The following is a 24,575-nucleotide window of genomic DNA, read 5'->3' as shown; positions in this document are numbered from 1 at the left end:
TGTAGAATTTGGATGGACAACTGTAGCCTGACTTCAGTGATCCATGAAGGAACAAAATGTGTTCCATCCATGTAGCTGGAGTTGCCCTAGCACTACCGGCCTGTTCGTGACCACTGAGCCTTGCCTTTATTCTACCAAAGTCAATTTTGGTCTCAGTTTGCTCTTCACTTTGACTCTATTTCTCATTCTTTCTACTCTTATCATTCTTTTTAAATACCTTGGATCCTTTCGGAAAAGAGGAGCCAGAGATGGTTACTTAATTAGCTCCTCTTATCTGTCTGAGTATAAAAACTGTAGGCAGCAAATATAAACAGCTCTTGTTGAGTTTCATGAAATCTCCGTCTCTTAGGCAAGCATGCTCAGTGGGTGCTGAGTGATACAGCGCTACAGTCAGAAATTCAGAGAAATATGAGGAGACAGTGAAAGCATCTGGTTATATTTGCTGCCAAAAGTTAGGCCCAGACCAAGTCTCTCCCGAGGTTGATCTGTTTGGTCTTCCTTTCTGCCTCTGCCATCTTCTCTCTGATTCTTATATTCTGCAGCAGCCCCGTTTCATGTACATTTATTGAGCGTTTACTATGTGCCAGGTACTGTGCTAAGCTATGGCACAATACCTTTTAGGAAGGTATGAGGTAGCATGAAACATTGTTCCTGTTATTGAAGACTCAAGAGTTGCTGGGATTAAGGTGGGCGGGTCAGACCCATTCACAAATAATTCTGTGTCAGTCAGACAGCTCCACCACATCCTAGGATGGAGGTGCAAAGTGAGGTGAGAGAATGAGGACAGGAGAGACAAAGTTCTTGTGAAAGACTTCAGGATGTGGAGGTGAGTAAGAGCAGAGGCTTTGGATCCAGCCAAACGTAGATTCACTCTCGTTCTGCCATGACTGTCACTAGACTTTACCAAAGCTTCTGTTTTCTCAGTGGGACACCCAAGGGCCACTGTGCTTATTCGTGTGAGGGTCTAATTTAGTAGCGTGTGGAGACTACTTAGCAGAGTGCCTAGTCTAGAGTATGTGCTTAACAGATGACCTTTTTACAATGATGATACAGTCTCAAAGAATTTTAGAACTGGAAGAGACTTAGGGAATCGTCTAAGTTCATTCCCCTGTTTCTATCTTCTTTGAGACCCTGAGTCTGTGATTCTGTTATGGCCACATTGCCCAGGAAGGAGCTGGGGTTGCTCCTCCCATCAAAGTCCTAAAAGTGGGTAAAGAAATACTGTACATACTGATTTGATGGTATCAAGAGTGATAATAAAATATTTAAAAACTGCCCTGATAATACAATTTAATGTATAAATATATATAAAATATAAAGTGTAGTCCCTTTTATTCTCTAAACAAGCAAATACACACATGCACATATAATTGTTTACTATGTGGTAATATTTATAGCACACATCATCATGCTAATGTCCCTCTTTTTTTGTTGAGTTGGGACATTCTCTAGAGTATCCTTGTCGCTAGCTAAATGATCCCCATTTCCAAGTGATGGTTTGATGTAGGGAATGGCATCAGATCCTTCCAGCAACATCCCTGTTAAGTTGACTCTCTCAGAGGCCCCGGCACCTTATTCCAGCTCAAGAAGGACTGAGTGTGTTACTGACCTGTCAGGGCTGTGATACATTTTGAGGGTCCCTTCATGGTTTGGACCCTCAAAGCCAGAACCATTGGCACCACCTGCTTTGTGGCCTGTACCTGCCAGTGGTGCTGAGTTCCTTTGGAGCTGCTGGTGGACGCAGCACACACCCAGACCTCTGCCCCCAGGGTCTGTTGAGCAGCTGCCAGACTGGTCCATGTCTTGGGCCACTGCTATGCAATGTCATCAAGTGACTTGTAGTTTTTGTAGCTCATATTATGTGCCCAATAGTACAGAACTATTTCAGAAACCAGTATCCGTGAATCTGTGTGAACCTGAATATTAGTTGTGCAAAGAGCACATAATCGTTCCCCGTATTAGGTACCAGATCACTTCAAGATGGGAAGAGGAAACCCCAAAGCTATAAAGAGGTTCACCTCTGTTAAACACTCGTGATTCTGAACTATCAGAAGTGAAGAATTTACCTGTGCTGTAATGGAAGCTCCAGAAAGGGATTCTGTCCTTGTCGTACACGTCCGTCCCTATTGTCTGTCTTCATCAACTCTGAAACTGAACAGCATGGCCTTTTTTTTTTTGCTGAGGCTGCCTAACTCTGCTGGAGACAGCATTTTCATGGCTTTATTCTTTTCATTCCCCAGAGCCACCTTGTAGCTATAATTTATTAAGTGTGCACAACACACCAGGCACTGTGCTAAGAGTTTATAGAACTTTGACTTATATAATCCTCACTGCAATCCTATGTGAGATTCTATTGAAGCTTCCAATTTACAGATAAGGATATCAAGACCTTGATCAGTTACTTAACGTTGCTACGCTATATATCCAGCTGGTAGCAGAAGTTGAATCTGTACCCCGTATTTTGACTTAAACCCCATAATTTGACTGTGGAGGCTTTGTCCCACGCCTAACCTCTTGTTTGGCATAGGGAGTGTCAATTTTTATCACTTAAATTTTTTTTCTGTGAAATTGTTATCTTTAATATAATACAACGACTCATTTACATGAGAGCTGAATTTCTAAGAATTAAAATAAAAATTCCTGACTGTTTTAGAAAATCTTACTACTTAAAAGTCACGTTGACATACATGATCTTGTTTGATCCTTTTAACACCTTTTGACATGTAGAAAAGTTGTTTTTTCTTGTTCCAATTTATAAAGGGAGAAGCAGCCTTAAAGGAGTTAAATATCATGCTTAGGTTCACACAGATTTTAAGTGAAAAAAATGAAGTCTCCAGTCTAAGACCTGTCTCCCCAAAGTCCATCCTGTTTTCTCTAAGCTTCCCTGAACTGGGATGAATTGGGAATGAGGTGTAAGCTGTCTTTGATTTTAGAAGCCAAGGTAGTGGGCTTTTCCATGATATATCTAGTTGTTATCCCCATGTTATGCATTTCTTGAATTGTGGGAAGCCAAGAGCTGGAAAATCTGCTAGAAACAAGGATGATGAAGGCTTCAGTGGTGATGACACTGGTTCTTTGTCCCCTGCCAAGTGTTGTGGAGAAGAAATAGTATTTTCCTAACATAGGGGCGAATGGTACATCTCTGCAAGGTCCCTTTAGTTTTGGGAATTTCTATCCTGCAATTGCCAACTTGGTAGAATCCAGGAATGGACGTTTGTAGCTTTATGACACTTAAATAACTGCAGAGGAAAATGCCTTGCTGGTGAAAAAGAACAAGAATATGAAGAGATCATGATGCCAAAATTCAGATTATCAGTTATCCCCGATACAGGCTGATCCTGAACACTATGGAATAATAACTCATAATTACTAGAACTGAATGACAGAGACTTCCCAGGAATGGGAAAGCTGATGCTCTATGGACATGTTTTTGTGGAGACCCAGAGGACCCACTGAGGTGGGCTGATGTCCCAAGAACTTTAATTGTTGCCAAGAGTCCTTTGCCCCCTTTTCCCTGTTCTTAATATACTGGATTATTTTACCAGAGCTGAGGCAGTTGCTACCACGATGAAGCAGGGTCTCAGGTCTTAGAAAAAGTCAAGTACTGAAAAGATGTTCCTGGCAGGTTCCCAGCCTGCTTGGAGTTAAAGATCCACATAGAGCTACTCAAGGTCTTATGGGCAACATTTGCCTACATCTCATAGGCTGGGCTGAGAAACCGTTGTGACTGTGAACTAGGATGACTTACGTACAGAGAAGGGAGGTCTCTACATCTATTGAGGAAGGACAACTTGAATTTTAATGGCATATCACTTGGCTGTTGTCTTTATTTTACATAACATATTTTAAATTATAAACCTCATGAATGTAAATTACAGAAAGTTTAGAAATTACAATCCAACAACAAAAAATCACTTATCATTCTCCCACTTAGATATTATTGCTGTAATTATTTTGAAAATGTACCAGCTAAAAGCCTGGACTCTGGGACAGCCAGCCTGCCTGGGTACAGATCCTGGCTTAGTAACTGTGGGACCTGGGGCAAGTCACTGATGTGTCTCTGCTTCAGTTTCCGCATGTGGAAAATGGAGAGAGCAATGGTATCTCCTTCCCAGGGTGGCTGTGAAGATTAAATACTACCTATAAAGAATTTAGATTGGTACCTGATACATGGTAGGCATTCAGTAAGTTTGAATTGCTGTTATTTTTATTTTATGTTTATTAAATCATCTGAATTCTTTCTCTAAACTCAAATATTTTTCTTTTGCAAAAATTAGATTGTACTGTGCATGTTAGTATGCTCTTTATCTTTCATTTAGCCTTTTGTTGTGAGCATCTGTATTCTTCTACAAAGTGATTTTAATAGCTAATTTAATAGCTAATTACATTGTTAGAGGTAATCAATTATACATCCTTTATTGTCTCTTGCCATTGTAAGCAGTACCTCAATGAACATCGTTTTGGATAAATATTTACATACCTTCTTTTTCTTTTGATGACAGTGCTTTATGGGGGAGCATCCTTTCTTAGAGGTTACCAAGTGAAATTATATGCAGCCTAGGGTGCCATGAGCATATATATTGTATAAGCAGTGGGAGCATATGTGGGGAATGACCACGGTGCATTATGGACTTTCCAAGGCAAGGCTTTTGTCAGCATCTTCCTTCTTCTTTCACAATGCTTCTCACGGTGTTTTGTCCACAGCTAACAAATCAATAAGATGTTTATGAAAAGTAGCCACGTGTACTTTTCTTATATTTCTAGTTACATTAAGGCAGTTAAGACCATCCTTAACATTTTGCTGGTCTTCTTTAAAATACATATTTTTTATTCCAAACAACAGTCGAATCATTTCAAATATTTTTTGGACTGAAACTTAATGTAAGTAAATGAGCAAACAGCTAACTAACAGTCCAGTGGGAAACAGATTCTCTCTCAGGAGATACAAATTTTATGTGACTCTGTGAGTGAGAACAGGTCAGGTCATATCCATGGTGAGTTCCCATGACTTGGGAGAGATAGGATGCTGTTTCTAGTTTCCTAAACATTAGGAATTCCAAGAAAAACTTGTTTATTACATCCTTGGAAATGACACAGGGGGCAGAGTGCAGTTCTCTGGTGCTTATCTTTGGGGGGCTTAGATTTTAAAATGACAAGACGTCACAGAACAAACTTCTACCAGCAGCCTTAGCGTCACAGACCTGGACGCTTTCTCCTTGGGTGGCATTCTCAGGCTGTCTCAACTCTGACCTCCCCACTCCCACCTTCTTAGACCTTCAAATCCCCAAAGACCCTTTATAAGTACAGGGTATGTTCTTAGCGCTAGGTGCCATTTTAGCCAAAGCATTTAGAAAAGTGTCAGAGGTGGAAGATTTGGATTCCTAAGAATGCGAAATCTTTCAACCATCTAGTGCAAGGATTAGAAAACTTCTCTAAAGGGCCAGATAGTAAGTACTTTAGACTTTGTGGACCATAAGGTCTCTGTCACAACTATTCAACTCGGCCATTGTAACGTGAAAGAAGCCATAGACCATATGTAAATGAATGAGTGTAGCTGTATTCTAGTAAAACTTTACTTATAGACGTTGAAATTTGACGTTCATATAGTTTTCACTTTGTTAAACATTATTCTTCTTTTGACTTTTTTCAATCATTTAAAAACGTGAAAGCCATTCTTATTTCACAGACTATATAAAAAAAAAGGCAGCAGGCTGGATTTGGCCCATGGGCTGTAGTTTTTCGACCCCTGATCTACTAGTCATTATTTTTCTTCTGCATATCACTCTCTGACTGCACCGTTTCCCTCTTTGTTGTGTCATTTTTTGAAGTCTTTCTGCCCTTCCTCTCAGCAGGCTGAGGCTCCAGTATCCTTTTGAGAATCTGTGCTTCTGACATTCATGTAGCTCATTAAGGAGAGTCAGAACACCCACCTAAAAGAACCGTTAGGGCAAAATCAGATAGCGTCCCTCTTCTCTTTTTTGTGTCCTGGCTAGTTTGACAGATAAGTTGGGTATATGGAGGTTGCAGACTTTGTAACCCTGGCAAATGGCTCTGGTTTCTGCAGGGTTCTAAGGCTCTAATGAATAGAGCATGCAGCCTGAGTGATGGTGAGAGTCTGATTTTTAGATAATCAAGGATATTTATATCTTTAAATAGGTTGGTGCCTTGGAGTGCTGTTCCAGCATGAAATGGAGAGTCAGAGAGAGGTCTGGATAATCAGTTTGGGGTCATCTCTTAGAACAGTAATGTATCAGAAGGGCGTTCAGGCTCGGGATGGAAATGAGGAGTTATAAGCATATGTTGCTCTATCCTTGCTGTATTTAAAATGAAAACGCGATACAGATTTTTATATGTGGATATGTTTAAAGGGAAATCATATGCCCTATGTCATAGGGAAACAGAACACAAGAGAACCTTCTCAAATCTGTGGCTGTAGCCCTGGTCTGTGGAGCTGCTCTTCAGACGAGCTCCTGGCAATTATTTGGGGCTGCGAAGCAGTGTGGGCGCCAGAGGCTTGGCTGCCTGCGTAATGAGATTGGTTTGGTTGGTCTGACAGATGCAGTGATTTATGGGAGTGCTTGTTGGGAGGACACCTGCTGCTGAGAGCAGCCAGATGAATGGCATACATGTGGGAGGTGGAGGAGAGCAAGGCATAGGAGAGGGGTGGTTGTGTGTAAGGCAGGCAAGGATTGTCCTGATTACAGCTGTGAGAATTGTGGGCTAATATGGGGCCGTGGAATAGCGTGACATGGAGACACAGTGTAGGCTTGGGAATTGTACAGACCTGAGTTTGAATCCTGGCTCTACCGCTTGTTAGCTGAGATCTTAGGTGAGTTGCTTCCCTTCTTTGAGCCTCCATTTCTTCACCTATAAAATGGGGATAATAAACACCCTCCTTATTTCCCAGAACGTGAAATTGTACTAACAGAGAAGTCCAAGTGGGGCTCCTGGTGCGTGGGAGAGCTCAGTAAGTGGTAGACATTATCAGTGTTTGTCCGTGTGTCTATTCATTTGTTTATTCACCTGCATTGATTGTTCTTTGTAATTTCTAATAGAGCCTTGTTTTCAAATAGATGCCTAATGGTGACTTAGGCATCAAAACCTCTTGTGATCAGGGTGTAAGTACATAACAGTTAACATGTATTTATAGGTATACGTATGAACATCTAAACGGCTCATAGAAGTTTAGTAGATACGTGAAGTATGATTTAAAGAACAGCTACCTGGCCAGTAAGCACAATAAAAAATACTTCACCTTACTAATAATTGGGAGAAACCACAAAAAAGACCAAGAGGAGATATTGTCTCATTCACCAGATTGGTAAAAATGTTAAAGTCTGACAATACTAAGTGTTAAGGAGAATGTAGAGTGACGGAGCTCATATGTACTACTAGTGGGAGTTTAAGCTGATACAGCTACTTTGGAAAATGATGTGTTAATATCTAGAAATTTGAAGATGTGTGTATCCCATCTCCAAGCAGATTTCCACTCCTAGGCGTAACCTAGAGAGATCTCTCACATGTAATCAAGCCAATGTGTTCATCACCACATTGTTTGTTATAGAAAATAATCTTAGTATCCATCTATGGGCTAATGGATGCATACTTTAAGCGAACTAAAGGTATATGTGGTATCAGCAGAGAAGAATTTTAAATAATGATGCGTGAAAAAAATAAAGTTGCAAACAGAAAGCCATTTATATATAGTTTGAAAGTGTGAAAAACAATATTAATGTATTGCCTATGGATACCTACATATGAAATAAAAATTTAAAGAAATTATTTGGAATGATAACTATTAAATTCAAGATAGTATTAGGAGAAGAAAGATATGGTTGTAAAGTTTGCATAGGGCCCAGATCCCAACTCTGCCCTTGACTTACCAGCTGTATACCCTTAGACAAGTTGCTTAACCTCTGTGCCTCAGTTTTTTGATGTATAAAATGGGAAAATAATATTATCTACCTCATAGGTATGCTGTGAGGGTGAAATGAGTGAGCATAGGTAAAATGTTTAGAATAATACCTAGCAAATAGTAAGTGCTATATAAGCGTTAGCAATTCAGGTTCTAATTACATGAGTATTTTTTATTATTCTCTGTTTATTTTTTTAAATGTTAAACATTGCAGTTTTTAAAAATGTATAATAAATATTTCAGTATTCTAAAAGATAAAGACTATATGTAACATAACTACAGTATAATTAGTACACCTAAAATTAACAATAAATCCTTAACATCAAATACTCAGTTAATTGTTCCAATTGCCCATAAATGTCATTAACTTTTTATAATTTCTTTGGATTAAGTTCCATGCATTATACTTTATTGATTTATCTTTTAAGACATTTTAATCTACAAATTCCTCCTCCAACTTTCCTTTTTCTGCAATTAATTTTTTAGCTTTATTGAGGTATAACTGGTATATAAAAATCACACACATTTAATGTATACATCTTGATGAGTTTAGACATATGCATATACTCATCATACTATCACCACGATGTCCAAAAAGTTTCTTGTGTTCCTTTGTGTGGCTTGCTTTTTCGTTTTTTTTTTCTGGTTTTGTTTTGTAAGAACACTTAATGTGAGATCCATCTTCATTAGTTTGTTTGTTTTAAAATTTTCTCTCCAGACTTTCCACAAGCACATTTAACCATTGTCCACATGCATGCATCTACCTGTCACTTAAAATAACTGATCTGGTTGGAACATAGATATGCACCCCCCTTGTCCTGAGGAAAGCACGGAAGGAAGCTTATTCAGCAACAGAGTCAAAGTTACAGAGGTTTGCTCTTGTAAGCTAAATAAGTTCCTGTGTTCTGCTGTACCTGAGATCCAGGGATCTATCCTCCTAACATATTTTGAAGTATAGAACAAATACTGCAATTTTCTAAAAAGAAGAGATGTCATTCTTGCCCTTTGTCATCAAAGAGTTGATAAGTGAACAAAGATTAAAAAATATCATCAACACAGGAATTTCAGGGTGTGGCATAATAATAGTATAGCTGCAATCTGTTAACCCCTAAATGTGGTAGGTACTATACTTAAGGTACACTCATTTTATGTTTCCCTATGAAGTAGGCACTATTTTTAATCCCTGTTGTACAGTCAGGAATCTTTCTTCCTGCCAGAACCCAGGTAAGAGTGACTCACGCTCTTGACTGCTGGTCTGTACAGCCTACCTGCCTGTTGTTTACATTAGCTTCCTCTACACAGATTCCTACTTCCTTCCTGTATCAATCTTTATAAGCTAAGTTATGTTAATGAACAGTCCTAAAATGGGAATGGGGTAGCTTCTAATAATAAAGGGTTATTCCTCATTCATGGTACATATGCATCAAGGGTCAGCTGAGAGCTCTGCCACAAGCTCGTTACTCTGGGAGCCAGGAGTCCTGGACAGAGTAGCCACAATCTCAGACTTTGTGGGTTACTATGGAGAGAGAGAGAGAGAGAGAGAGAGAGAGAATATATGGGAATGAGAACTATGGATAATAGTTCTCATGGATAATCTCACCCTAACAGTTAAATGCTCCAGACTGAGAGAGAGACACAACATTTCCACTCACATTATAAACGAGAGTGCTGGTTTTCAAACAGGGCTAATTTTGCCAACGTCTAGGGACATTTTGGCTGTCATAGCTGGAGAAAGGGGGGGGATGCTACCTAGTCGCCAGAGGTCAGAGATGCTGCTAAACGCCCTACAATGCACAGGACAATCCACCCCTCCCCCTGCCAGCCACCACAACACACATATAGCGAAGAAGTATTCGGCCCCAAGGTCAATAGTGCCAAGGTTGAGAGGCTCTGGACTAGAGCCAGTCACAAAGAGCCAGAAAGTACAATTTTATGAAACTGTCAGGGAGGAGAACCTGACATACTTGACAAATAACACCAGTGACCACTATGCGTACTCAAGCTTAAAAGCTGTTATAAGGGCCCTTCAGAAAATACTTTCCCAGGATGGAAGTGAACTATTACTTTGCGAGATAGCCATAGAAGGAGTCTTCTAACACAGTTAACTCTATCGAAGGCCAGAGGAGGCCCCTGGACTCACTTCTCAGCTGACTGCTGCTCTTCCTCAGCACTGCCTGAAAGGAGTATAATGCAGGCCACATATACAATTTAAACTTTTCTAGTCTCCACGTTAAAAAACAACAGGTGAAATTAATTTAATAGTATAATCTATTTAATTCCATATACCCAAAATATTATCATTTTAAATGTAATCATTGTAAAAAAAAGTATGAGATATTTTACATTTTTTGCACTTTGACACTTCGATAGTCACAGCACCGTCTCAATTCAGACTAACCACATTTCCAGCGCTCAGTTGGCACATGTGGTTACAGTATTGGATATGCAGCTCTGGAGGTTTCTGTTCTGAAACTTGGTGAGGGGCTTTCCTTGGTCTCGTCTGAGGACCAGCAGACTGCTGTCTGTAACCCAGAGTCAGTAAATTCTGGAAGCATGACATAACTTGCAGGAATATCTGTCCCAGACTCCCGAAGACGGTCTGCGTATGTTTCAGGAACAAAGAGGGATTGGTTTCCTGTGTAGTCTGTGCTATTACCTCTTTTTCTGATTTTCACTGGCAGGTGCCTCGTCTCCAGACATGGAGCCCAGCTATGGGGGAGGTCTCTTTGACATGGTGAAAGGAGGTGCAGGGAGGCTCTTCAGTAACCTAAAGGACAACTTGAAAGACACCCTCAAAGACACGTCTTCCAGAGTTATACAATCTGTTACCAGGTATGTGTGTCCTTCCCCATTAAGTTAATGGACTCCGTGCCCCCAAAGGATCTTATTACCTGCCAACTGCTTGTCTGGCTCAAAGACTATCAATTTTGTGATGCAACTGCATGGGATCTGATTGACTAGGAATGCCATTGAAGCCACAAAGTTGAGTCCTTCAGAAGCTACAGGCATAGGCTGGGAGGACTCGGCCCCTTGGTACGTTAGAGGATAGTGGTTGCCATCCCTGGCTTTCGAATCCAGCATCCTGAATTCTAATGCAGTATCTCCCCTTGTTAACCTAAGGCAAATTAATTAACCTCTCTGAGCTTTGCTTTGATACCCTGGTAAGATTTATGTCTTTAGGTGGTTTGAGAATTAAATGAGACAGTAATGCACATGCAATCCAAATAAGCAATACTTATGGACTGTAATCAAAACAGAATTTTGTTTTCGTATCTTAGTAGCCCTTTAAAACTTATTTACTGGGAGAAGTTTCTACCCTTCTACTGTGTGAAACTTTTACAAGCAGGCCATATGAATTCTTTTTTTATTCTTAGGAATTAGAAAGTTCTAGGGAGACTTTAAGTTAAAATATGTGGTTTTAAATCAGAAATTCAAATGTGAAGTCCAACATATTAATCAACATTTTAATTTTTTTCAACAGTAATTGTATCCTTTACTTTCAATCCCCAACTAGCACCTGGTAGGCAAAAAAAAAAGGGTCCTTTGTTCTTCCTCCATCACTTCCTCCCCTACCCCCTGCTGCATGCCCTGTTTGGAGTGCTAGGTGTGTGCTCCTGAGGGTATGGGCTGTCTTCTATCAACAGTGCTTACTTGTTAGGGGGAAGGCCTGAAGGGAAGTCAGAATATATCTACTGGATGGAAATGTCCCAGCTCATGATGTGCAAGTGATTGAGAGAGGGAAATCGTGGGACATTTGGATCATTTTAATGAGTGCCCTTTCCTGTCTTGCTTTTAGCTACACGAAGGGAGATTTAGACTTCACTTATGTTACCTCCAGAATTATTGGTAAGTTTCTCATGTTTATTAACTGCCCAATAGCTCAGCTTTCAATGGCTGCCCATCGCGACAGCGGACCTGTTTAACCAATTTTTTTTCTGTGTGACCCTTCCTCCAGTGATGTCCTTTCCTCTGGACAGTGTTGACATAGGATTCAGAAATCAGGTTGATGACATTCGAAGCTTTTTGGATTCCAGACATCTTGACCACTACACGGTGTACAATCTGTCGCCCAAGTCTTATCGAACTGCCAAGTTTCATAGCAGGGTAAGGAATTTTAGCTCTGATCACAAGGTTGAAGATATAAGAGGGTATTTTCCCCCTTAAGAGCTATCCTCAAAGCCTTTGCCTTTCAGCACATGGAGCTGAAAAACTATATACTCTGGACACTTCTCTATCCACAAAATTTTTATTAGGCTGTTATGAGATATTCTGAGGCTTTTCCTCGGGTGAGGATATTTGTAGGAAAGTTTCTCTGTCAATAAGATACCATCTAATTGAGGGCCTCAAATCAGCTGTGGCTGGTTGCTCAGTTGTTAGGGCACATTGCTGTGCGGCTCAGTGGAGATCGGCTGCTACGTAGGGCAGTTGGAGACCCTTATGCTGGAGCACTAATGATGCCTTTCACCCTTCCTTATTGCTGCTTTGGCATCACGATGAGGCAGTGTGGCTAAACCAGTAGAGACACACCAGTATTAATGGAAATAGCTTTCTGACATCTGGTGAAGGTATGTGTTTCATAAGTGAGGTGTAGCACATAAACAGTCCACACTGTAGGTTTGGTGATACTATTGCTAATATTTAGAGCAGTGAGAGCAGCAGCAACATTTTTAGAGCATTTACAGTGTTCCAGGAACTTTACATGCAATATCTCATTAATTCTCTCAACGGTCCTCTGAAGTAGATGGAGAAACTGAGGCACAGAGAGGTAAGGTAACTTGCCCAAGACTACAGGCATGTGTCTTAGCCATTACTCAGGGCTGACAGTATTACCTGGAAACCTGGATTATCCTCTCAAGGAGCTTTTAGAACTAGGCAGAGAAATAGTTCTAGTTTCAGTCTAGTTAAGGAGCTGTGAGAGCTGGCTTTGGTTTGAATCTGATGTTAAGCCTGATATTTCTGGCCACTGAATTCTTGATTTACTCATTCAAATCAGGCTTTTTCTCTCTCAGGAACGTTTTCAAAAATCTTGACTTAGCCTTTAGATACGATTGGTTCTTCAGCTACATCTGGATTTATTAATAAATAGAAAGGGGTTTTACACATTGGACCCTTTAAAGTGAAACTTGATTTCAACGATGCAAAATGATAGCTGGTTGTGTGTACTGTGTATTGAGGATCTCAGCTTTGATGCCAGAACACATTTTGCTCCAAATTTTAGTTGCCATTAATAATCTCTGGACGTCAGTTTCCTGATGAGTAAAAACTAGAAGAGAGTCTGTATGCTGTCTTAGACCACTTTCTGCCCTAATGTTCAGTAAGACAAGGGAGAATTTTGTGAAGGATTCTCTTTTCCCAGAGTGTTTTCAAAATAGGCAAGAGGTAACCCAGTGGTTCTCAAGCTTTAGTGTACATCAGAATGTCCTGGAGGGCTTGTTAAACACCTGGGCCTGGCACTTCTGGTTCAGCAGAGGGGTGTGGTGAGAATCTGCATTGCTAACAACTTCCTGGGTGTTACTTCTACTGTTGCCCTGTGAGCCACTCTCTGAGAAGCACTGATAAAACCATTCTAAAGTGGTTTCGTCCCAATTCCCATTCTATAACGGAGATTTCAAATGCAGCTCTTTAATATTCCCTGTAGTTAACTGCCCTTCCACCTCTTATTCCATCTATTACCTAATTCAGAGCAAGGGAATTAGCATCCAATAAAAATGTGGGTAGCTATTTTATTTCTAATTCAGATGCAAATATTTTGAATTGATTTTTCTTGTTTGGAGACTCAGTGCCATCATTTTCTTTCTTTCTTTCTTTTTTCTGATTTGTTTTTTATTGAAGCATAGTTGATTTACAGTGCTGTGCCAATCTCTGCTCTACAGCAAAGTGACTCAGTGATACACATAGTGCCATCATTTTTATAACTAGAGGACCATGGAACATCCTGTATAATATTTCATAGAAATTTTATTTAATCTTGAAATATTTGTGATAATCTGAAAAATTTTCCCTCTGGAAGTAAATAAAGATGTAATATCATTATAGAAGCATTCATGCATATAAAGGTATCTCTTATATGTATATATGATTTATAAAAGCAAGCTCTTTTATAAAGATATTTAAAGAAAGGCATCAATTAGTGTAACTATGTATTTTGTGACCAGACTTAACAGTCTTACCAAAGAAACCAGGAATTGCATATGGAATATCTGCCCCAGACTGCTCTCACTTGTCCTAGAAGAGCAGGGAACACATTAATTTTATTTGCTACCTGGAACGGTGCCTGGCATGGCTAAGAAATGTCTCTCAGAAGATTGAATGTGCCTGCCAAGAATTGTTGAACACATAGATATCAAATAAAAATTTGATTCTTGGGACTTCCTTGGTGGCGCAGTGGTTAAGAATCCACCTGCCAGTGCAGGGGACACGGGTTCGATCCCTGGTCTGGGAAGATCCCACATGCCCTGGAACAACTCAGCCCGTGCATCGCAACTACTGAGGCTGCACTCTATAGCCCACAAGCCACAACTACTGAGCCCATGCACCACAGCTACTGAAGCCCGCGCTCCCTAGAGCCCACGTGCCGCAACTGCTGAGCCCACACGCCGCAACTGCTGAAGCCCGTGTGCTGCATCTACTGAAGCCCGCATGCCTAGAGCCTATGCTCTGCAACAAGAGAAGCCACCGCAATGAGAAACCTGTGCACTGCAACAAAGAGTAGCCCCTGCTCGCCACAACTAGAGAAAGCCCGTGCACAGCAACAAAGACCCAACGCAGCCAAAAATAAAATTAATTAATTAATTAACTAAAAAAAGTTTGATTCTTATTCTCAAGGCACTTAAGCCTAGTTGGAGAGAGAAGTCAGGACGTTCTAAAGACAATAATATTTACAGTACCTGCTGAGGGAGTTTAGTAAAGGGAGACAGCAGTGAGAGCTGGACCTTGACGCATGAGTCTTGTCTAGGTGAAAGCGGTGGGGTTATTTCTTCTCCATGCAAACTGTAGTCTGTGTCTTACCAGGCTCCGCAAGATCTCGCCTCTGTGCCTCTCTACCTCATCTTTTCACTGTTCTCCACTGTATGAGAACCATGCTTCCACCAGGGGAGACGCACAGTCTCTTTGCATGAGCTGCTCCCACTCCCTGAAAGGCCACGCGTGCCACACCCCCACCCCTTCTTTGTTCGCCACATTTCGCTAAGGGGAGGATTTCCACATACCACAAGTCTTTTCCAATTCTTTCCCCTAAAATGCAGGATTGCACTGCACCTTTAGCGCTTTATAGATAGTCCCAGAACTCTGGGGACTGGAAGAGGACCCTCTGACCTAGCTCCCTCAACCCTCAGTTGCATCTTAGGACAGTCCCACAGCCTTAGTATTTTCATCTTAGCTCTGTTTTTTTTTTTTTGGTGTGTGTGTGTGTGTGCGGTACACGGGCCTCTCACTCTTGTGGCCTCTCCCGTTTCGGAGCACAGGCTCCGGACGCGCAGGCTCAGCGGCCATGGCTCACGGGCGCAGCCGCTCCGCGGCATGTGGGATCTTCCCGGACCGGGACAGGAACCCGTGTCCCCTGCATCAGCAGGCGGACTCTCAACCACTGCGCCACCAGGGAAGCCCCTTAGCTCTGTTTTTGATGTGGCTACATCTCTTTTCAAGTTCCTAGTCCTTTCTCTTCCCAGCACTAACACCGCAAATTGATTTGCATCCCACTGTTGCATGACTTAGAAAAGTGTTCTTGGTTCTCATCTTCCAGTCCTTGAGGCCTGAAATCATTTTCTCCTCCTTCCAGACCAGTGGAGTGCTAGGTATGCAGCTAATTCTTATTTTAATAAATGTAGATGGCCAAGGCTTCTATAAATACCACTGTTGGAAAAGACCAAACACAAGACTGGTTTTATTTATAGACTCACAGGAGTCCAGCTGTGTCTATATCTCTATGCCTTGAACCCTGAACTCAGTCATTTTACCTTTTTATTATGTGACGTGTGTTTGGAGATAAAGACGGTGGTGACAGAGACAGGCTGTTTCTAGGAAGATTTTACTTTTTTGAGGGGCATCACTCTGTATTTTGATTCACTTTTAGGCTTAGAAACCACATGGGTTGACAGGAATCATATGAAATAATTAAATAGCAATTCCTTAGTATTTGCATATGTAACAGAATGTTAAAATAGGACTCTGTGTTTAGTTTCAATTTTAGCAGAGGATTTGACTCAAAACAAAACATGGCAGATAGCCCTTCATTCAGAGTGCTAGAATACCTATTCAGGACTGCAGAGGAGATATTGAATGTCAGTGTTTTGACTCTTCTTAGCCAGTATCTACCTTGAGGAAATAAACATCCTGATGTTGACAGTGAAGTCCTGTAGACCAATGAGATGCATCATCTAAGCCAGATGTTCTGAATCTGAGTTTAAAAGACATGGTTCCACTGTATATTTCGATCCATGCATGGGCTTCAGAGAGTTTAACCATCTGTTTTCACTCCTATTTTTTCTTTATTGTGGTAAAATACACATAACATAAACCTACCATTTTAAGCATTTGTAAGTGTACAATTCAGCAGCATTAAATTCACTCACAATATTCTGTAACCATCACTAATATCTATACCCAAACCTTGTTCATCACCCCCCAAGTAAACACTATAGCCATTTACTCTGTGTGTACGTGTGTGTGCACTGGTTCCATTTCTGCACAGAAGGTGTTATAGCTCTGCCCTAGAATGTCAGGAACTACTGCTTTACACATTTCTTGGTGTTGCTGTTGGCAATAAATGGAAAAGCAGATGGATGGCCACCAAGGCTAGCCTGCCCTAAAGTTCTTACATTCTGATAATGCTATTCCAGTGCCACTTTGAGCCTCCTTCCTCTGTCTCACCAGGAAGGGGTGTGCTGAAGGAGCCCAGTTAGTAGCATTGAAAAGATAAACCCAGCTGGTTCTTTGAGAATCTTCTTTTATTTCGACTATTTCTAAACTGCATAATCTTGTAGAATTTCTTCCTCTTTGCAAAGAACTTAATTTTAGGAAAATATGTGATCAACTTGGGTTTCTTAAAGGATTCTTTGAAGGTCACATTTTTTTTTTTTCCTTTTTTCCTTCCAGAATTCATCAAGAGGTCACCATAGCTCCCAGTTGTTTCTGCTCTGGTTTGCTGGTTGGTGAAGGGAGTTGGCCATAGCGGAGAGACTTTATAGATTATATTCATCTGTCCTCTGCCACTGTGCATCAGTGTAAGGACAGGAAATAATGGGGCAGAAAAATATCCCTGGCCTGGGAGCCAGAGGACCAGGAAGCCCCACATTCTAGTTCTGCAGCCTTCAGTGAATTGAATGTCTTAGTAACTTTGGTAAAAAAATAGCCATCACTTGATCCCATAACTATCTCACAAATGTAAGATGGAATTCCAGTTAATAATCATCAGACAGTATACAAACTTTTATTATTTTTTTTATTGAGGTGAAATTCATATAATATGCACAAATTTTGAATTTTATGAATTATCCTAGATTCGCATCTCAGCTGTTCCTCTTCCTGGGTAAGTTACTTCACCTCATCTAAAGCTCGGTTTTCTCCCGTATAAAATGGAGTTAACAAGGATTCCTATCTCACAAATAGAAAATTTTTCTTTAGGTTTGCTGTAAGGAAGACATTTGATAGCAATGTCTGGCTTAGAGTAAACATTCAGTAAATGGAAGCTATAATTACCATTAATAATAATAAAATGCCAAATAAATTATTGCCTGAAGTACTCCTGTCCTCCCAAAATGGTGTCAGGTTCTTAAGACACTGGATATGGCTCTTCAGTCTGATTCTCCATAGCCCCTTTTGCTCTTAGGCTCAGCAAATGGGATGCTTCTGTCTTCTTATCTCGTGCTTGGGGAGACAGAAAGATGAAAACCAAATGGCATCCAGCCCTGGTGCTGTTCTGGCCTCCTTTCCCACTGGGTGGTGTCATGGCAGCCTGTAATCCATATGGCGTTTTCTGATGCTCTACAGCTCCAGGAGGGGTTCAGAGAGACTGGAGGCAGCATCGTGAAGTGTCACCTGCCCAAGGATTGTGCTTATTGCATGAAGCTGTGAACCTCACAGAGCTACAGAAATCACTTGCAGGGATTGAATTCGTTTAAAAAATTTTTTTGATTTTGTTGATGCCTTAAATGTTTTTCCCCTTTAGACAGAGCACATGCTTTTAAAAAATTCTAATTGTATGTTTGCTTAATGGAGTATAATTATATATCAAGTAAATATGTAATTATACAGTACTTTAAATTAATATTATTTACTTGATTGGTTTAATGATTCTGAACAATTAGCCTATTGTGCTAAGAACAATTTAGCCAGCTTTTAGCTGAGACTCAGATATTGACATTTAGTGTTTGTAGGAGTGACATACAGTTTCTAAAAGGTTTAAAGATACTGCCTGAGAAAACAAATTTCCTACACTTTTACATGGTCGCAACCTAAAAAAACAACAAAATCGGTTCCTTCCTCAAGGTACTTTACATGTAGACAAAGACAAATCTTATTATAAGAAGAGATTGCCGGGCTTGCCGGGCTTCCCTGGTGGCACAGTGGTTGGGGATCTGCCTGTGGATGCCGGGGACGTGGGTTCGTGCCCCGGTCCGGGAGGATCCCACGTGCCCCGGAGCGCCTGGGCCCGTGAGCCATGGCCTCTGAGCTTGCGCGTCCGGAGCCTGTGCTCTGCAACGGGAGAGGCCACAACAGTGAGAGGCCCGCGTACCACAAAAAAAAAAAAAAAAAAGGGATTGCCAAATAGGGTTCATTCTTCGTTCTTTCACTCATTGATTCACTCAGCAAATACCTACTGAGTGCCTGCCATTGGACTAGCACGTGGACTCTGGACTTGGGTTACAAAAATGAAAAATGGTCTCTCTTCTCATGGAGCTTAGTGTCTAGAGGGGGAGACAGACATAAACAGTTAATTTGAATACAATAAGCTGGCACTTACTGTGTTTACATTGTGCTCCTTAATTCTTACCACCATTTTTATTTTACACACAAGAGAATTGAGGCTTGGAGAGGTTAGCAACTTGTCTAAGGTGAATCAGGTAGTAAGTGGTAAAGCTAAGGTGAAAACCCAACTGTGGCTTCACCATTTTGCTCTACTGGTGAAAGCTATGAAATGGACAAAGATGACTGAGATGACTAAGCACTTCTGCCTGTGGGTGTTAGAGAAACTGTGGGAGACAAGAGAACACTTGAACTTCGGCTTTGGAGTATGAATAGAAATTTACCAAGGGAAAGAAAAACATCACAGGCAGGAAGCAGCTTGTATAAAAGTATATTTTGCAATTCCTCTGATGGCAAAATTTTTCTTCCCAATTATTCTGGTTTTAATCAATACATTATTTCCATTCCTTGAGAACTTGTCAATGGGGAATCTATCTGAGGATAAAGAATCGGCCAGAAATAGACCCAGATCATGTTGGGTGAAAGGGGCAAGCTGTTATGGAGTTTAAATCGACAGAGGCCCAATACTGGGTCACCCTGGATTGTTTGGTAGCTTTGTTAGGCATTTCCTCTACTTTGTTTAATAAACTATACCTGTCATTCTCAAAGGTCTGGGAAAATTAATAACCTGGAAGGTCCCCTGACGCTACCCACAATCATTTTGTAGGAAAACAGTTACAAATTAACCAAAAAGAATGGGTTTTTTGGCAGCCACAGAGAGAGAGAGAAACTCCGTGTGTTTGCTTTCAGGTGTCAGCTCTAGAGACCACAGATAATTTCCCACTTATATTTTGACTAGTTATTATCTAGTTACTAGAAAAGCATGAACCAAACAGATTATTCCTGCCTCTCTCTCCCCACTCTTAAATGTAAAGAATTTGGGACGTTTGGGTTTTCTTAGACCAGTGGTGTTAGTGTTGCAGACACTTTCTGATGACACCATCTGTATAAAACCTGTTGTTTTCTCCAGAATTCCCTGTATCAGCCAGTGGCACCTGCCATCCTTTTATCCTTTTATCCAGCCATTCAGGCTGGAAACCTAGCAGTCATCCTCGATTCCTCCCCCTCCACATACCCCTCCATACTCATGCACTGCCACCCTGTGATCAGTCCCTGAGTCTTGTACAGGCATTCCACTTCCTCTCTATTTTTTGAATCCCTCAAGTCTTTGTGTGTCCCACTGCCATTCATCCAGCCTAAGCCACCATCATTTCTTACTTAAATTCCTAATATAGCCACCTGACTGTACCCTCTGACTTTTGTCTTGTGTCAGCTATATCTGTTCTCCATACTGGACCTTGAGAGGTCTTTGGAAAATGCGAGAGTCACTCTCCTTCTTAAATACTTCTCTCAGTTCTTAACAAGGCCTGGTATGATCTGACCCTTCAGTCTATGATTTTGCCATATAGGGTTTCATTCATTTTTTCCAAACATAGCTAGCTCTATCTGACCTTAGGGCTTTGCACTGACAGTTACCTGATAAAATAATAATAATAATAATGATAGCCGGTATTAATTGATCACTTTGTGTATGTCAGATACTGAGCTAAGCCCTTGAAATACATTCTCATGTAGTAGCCACAACCCTATGAGGCAGGTAGGTAGGTATCATTCATGACATTTTATGGAGAAAGGCTTAGAGAGGTCATGAAGTTTGCCTAAGTTTTTCCTTGCTGTTAAATTAATAAATACCTAATCGATTGAGGCTCATGCCTAGAATTTTGAGGCAAATGATAATCTCAACCAGTATACTGTTGTAGCAAAGTGACCTATACTCAGAAGACCTGGGTTGCAATGCTGGTACTGACCAGCAGTGTGACGTTAGACAAGACAACCTCTGAGAGTCAGTTTTCTTATCTGCAAAATAGAGACCATATTAGTACCTGTCTTATATGACTGTTGTACAGATCAGAGCCAAGCAGAATTCTAGGAACATAGCTGATATCCTATAATGTGTTAAAACGAACATGTGTGTTTGATGAATGAAAATGCTAGAGGTTGCCCCCATGGAGTTGTAGGTTCCCTCATTAAAAGAGGAAGAAATAAGACCCTTGAAAAAGCCTATCTTTAGCTTATTCAGCAGCACCTTTTCGTGTTTTCACTTTTATCATCTTGGATAAAATTAGGGATAGTGCAGGATTTATACTGTAATCCTATAATTAAGCATCTAGAAGGCAGGTCAAAACATTTTATACTAAATAGAAGTTAAATGCAGTGGAACATTGAACCTTTGAAATCCAAGTATTGGAAACTTTAAAAATCCAAATATATATGTTAAATCATCTAGTTTAATTTAAAATGTTTTGGATTGGCCAAAAAGTTCGTTTGGGTTTTTCCGTAAGAGCTTACCAAAACTCGAAGGAACTTTTTGGCCAGCCCAATATTTCAAAATATATTTACCGAAACAGAATTTTTAAATTAAAAAAATTGCAGGATTAAACTCTTCTTTCTGTGTTTGGACCCTGTTCCCAACTCTTTCTGCTGTATTAAAAGAGAATGTAGTGTCACTTCCAGAAGTTGTTTGGTGTGCTACCTGCCCATGGAGAGGAAGTCTCTTGGCGAATTCATTTCCTTCCGCTGTGTTCCTTTAGGTCTCAGAATGCAGTTGGCCCATCAGGCAGGCCCCCAGTCTGCACAACCTCTTTGCTGTGTGTCGGAATATGTATAACTGGCTACTACAGAATCCCAAAAACGTCTGTGTTGTCCATTGCTTGGTGAGTAACCTTTTCTTGTTGCTGTTGTGGCTGTCATTCGTGCTGGTTTGGTTTGGTCAAATACAAATGGCCTTACACAGACTGGTGAACCAGGTAGTGCTTAAGTTGAATAAGCATTTCTTAAGAACCCACTTAGGAATTAGGTGATGTGAGGGATATAAAATGAGGGGAAAACTTATTATTCTTGCCCTAAAGCTCGAATACCAGTGGGAGAGGCAGATATGTATACAGCCCACATAATACAGGGCCTCTGGAATGTGCTAACTATCATAAAAGAGATAGAAACAAGAGCTGTGTGTGCATAGGCAAAAATGCCATTGAGTTTTGGGTGAATAGAATTGACATAAGCACACTGGAATATTCTTTTCTTACCTTTATGTTTGAATAAAAATGAAATAAAAAGACATCTATGCCCTTATAAGTAGTCACATAGATTGACTGTATTTTATAGCAATTCCCAGTGGGACTGATGATTTTTCTGACCACTGACTTCCTAGAGTCCCTTTCCCCAACCCTTCCTCTGGAGGGCTCTTGCCTATTGTTTAAAACTCAACTTTAGGTAAAATCTTTTTTGACAATATGGACGTTCAACCTATATATCTAAATGTCTTTGGATTTAAGCATTTAATATACTGCATCATCATAATCTGGTGGCCTGCCTGTTTCCCCACTAGACTGTTAGCATCCTGTGGGCAAGAACTGTGCCTTTTTTACTTTGGAATCCCAGGTATGAAAGATTTTTTTTTTAACACTGTATTTTATTTTTACAAGAGATAAATAAACTGACACCAAGCATTGTAAATGGATGACCACAACAAAAGCAACAATGATTGCAATTACCAAACACAAAACACACTCACACTATGTCATAATATTGACATTCAGTCCAGGAATCCTCCACTGTAACAGCTCCTTTACTTTGCAGTGAAAATTGATTTGTATATTTTTTGCCTCTGAGTCCTTGTGGGACTGAGTCCTTGTGGGATTTTTTTTTTCTATTCAAACAGAAAGTCACAAGGTATGAAAGATTTGAATAAGCGATTGGATATATAAAGAAATGAACACACAAATGAAATCTGAGCATAAATACTAGAACTATTCATTTCTTCTATAAACTTCAAGGTGTATTTTTTGCTATAATCTTAGTTGATGATTTTCTCCCTTTCTTGAGAGCTAGTTGGCTAAAAGAGGGATGAAAGCTGAGATTTTTTCTTCTTTCCATCTCACATCCCCAAATTCTTGGTAATAAAAGAAGAACACTTGGTGTTTCATAGGAGTTTAATGTGAAAGGCCAAAGGGTTTTCCTTTTAGAGACAGAACAGATTGTATAAAGGACAGATTATTTTTAGAGACTAAGCAGCCTTTAGGTACTTTGGTGATTTTTTTCTTCACTCGAGAACTTTCTAAAAGTTCAGCGAGCCTAGGTCTGGCAGCTTTGTAAGAGAAGATGGCTCGAGAGAGACCAGAGGCTCACAGTTCTAATGATACAATCATAACAAATAAAAACCCAATGAAGAAGAAAAAAGAAGAGACATACAAAGAGTGAAGACCCTATAGCCTGCTCTCTAGGCTTACTGAAAAAGGACATGCATGAGTTGGAAGTCTGCACCAAGTCTTTGGAAGTGGAATTGCAGCTGGAGGTGGGAGCATTTACGTTTATCCTATATATACTGCTGTTTTATTAAAAATAATCATATATTCATCTTTTAATTTAAAAAACTAAGAAAACTTTTAAAAAGACCTGCATGGCTGATAAAAGGAGGGAACACATATCTAAGAGCCATGAACCTGTTAAAAGAGTGTCAGGAAGACTAAATTCTAAAAAGAATTAAGATTGAGAAAAATGTCTTTTTAAAAAAAACTGTCCTTGGAATAAGGACAACAACAAATGCTGGAGGCACACGGTATAATCTTAAATCCTTTATTCTGTTCCTTCATCGGGGGAACAGATGTCAAGCTAGAAAGGGAGTAACACTGATAATTAAGACAAAGCTGAGAGGTAGGGAGATAGTAAAAGAGCGTCACAGTACTTAAAAATAATCCACTCTCTAGACTTAAATTATGTGACAGAATGCTAAAAGCACTTGGAAAAGCAATTGTGGGTTCCTTATGCAGTATGAGGAAACAGGAAGAAGAGTACCAGTGAAGAAAGGAGAGGAGATTTTTTTTCCAAAAGATGGAGGAGGTTGATCCTGGAAAGTTACAGGCTGATGAGCCTGATGGCAATTCAAGGCGAAATTCGAACACAATTTGTGCACAGATGATTTGAAACTCTTAGAAAAAAGGAGTCCACATCGATTCATTATGAACACACATATCAAACCAACTGGACTTTCGGAGCAAGACGAATAGATTAGTAGAGATAGTGTATTGGAGTCCTGTGAGATATTTCCCCATTTCTTATATTCAAGATGGAGAAGTTGGGGCTAAATTTTTAGACATTTAGACAACTATTGGCTGAATATTGCTTCCAAAGATAGGTGACTAATGGATCAGCATCCTCCCAGGAAAAGGTTGCATTTGGTTGCCCTTTTATTACAGCTTTGAAAATGTGGAGGCAAGCTTCTCAGTTTTCTCAGATGGGTCATTTCATAGAAACTACCAGTGTGAAATTAAACACAGGGTAAATGTAAAGTCCTGAATTCTGGTTCTAAAAGATTAAGTGGGGCTTCCCTGGTGGCGCAGTGGTTGGGAGTCCGCCTGCCGATGCAGGGGACACGGGTTCATGCCCCAGTCCGGGAAGATCCCACGTGCCGCGGAGCGGCTGGGCCCGTGAGCCATGGCCGCTGAGCCAGCGCGTCCGGAAGCTGTGCTCCGCAACGGGAGAGGCCACAACAGTGAGAGGCCCACGTACCGCAAAAAAAAAAAAAAAAAAAGATTAAGTGTGTTTGTCCATTAACACATCATTTGAAAAAGAACTAACAGTTTTAGTGAATAGAAAGATCAATAAGAGCTCATGGTGTGATTTAGCTTACATTTAAACT

At 40.4% G+C, this 24,575-nt stretch overlaps 1 protein-coding gene across 6 annotated transcripts in view; it reads left to right on the top strand.

Moving 5' to 3' along the window:
• The window catches only part of DNAJC6 (DnaJ heat shock protein family (Hsp40) member C6), a 161,148-nt gene that overhangs the window by 101,678 nt on the left and 34,895 nt on the right, over positions 1-24,575 (top strand). For all 6 annotated transcript variants that reach the window (XM_060139830.1, XM_060139833.1, XM_060139829.1 and 3 more), the window contains 4 exons: positions 10,597-10,747; positions 11,712-11,761; positions 11,871-12,019; positions 21,469-21,591. In XM_060139830.1, coding sequence (XP_059995813.1) covers positions 10,597-10,747; positions 11,712-11,761; positions 11,871-12,019; positions 21,469-21,591 — 473 coding nt within the window. The remainder of the gene's footprint in view (positions 1-10,596; positions 10,748-11,711; positions 11,762-11,870; positions 12,020-21,468; positions 21,592-24,575) is intronic.

This window comes from Lagenorhynchus albirostris, chromosome 2 (genome assembly GCF_949774975.1).
Source record: "Lagenorhynchus albirostris chromosome 2, mLagAlb1.1, whole genome shotgun sequence".
Lineage (NCBI taxonomy): Eukaryota > Metazoa > Chordata > Mammalia > Artiodactyla > Delphinidae > Lagenorhynchus > Lagenorhynchus albirostris.
The sequence above is the reverse complement of the archived record's forward strand: the minus strand, read 5'-3'. Positions and strand labels throughout refer to the sequence as shown.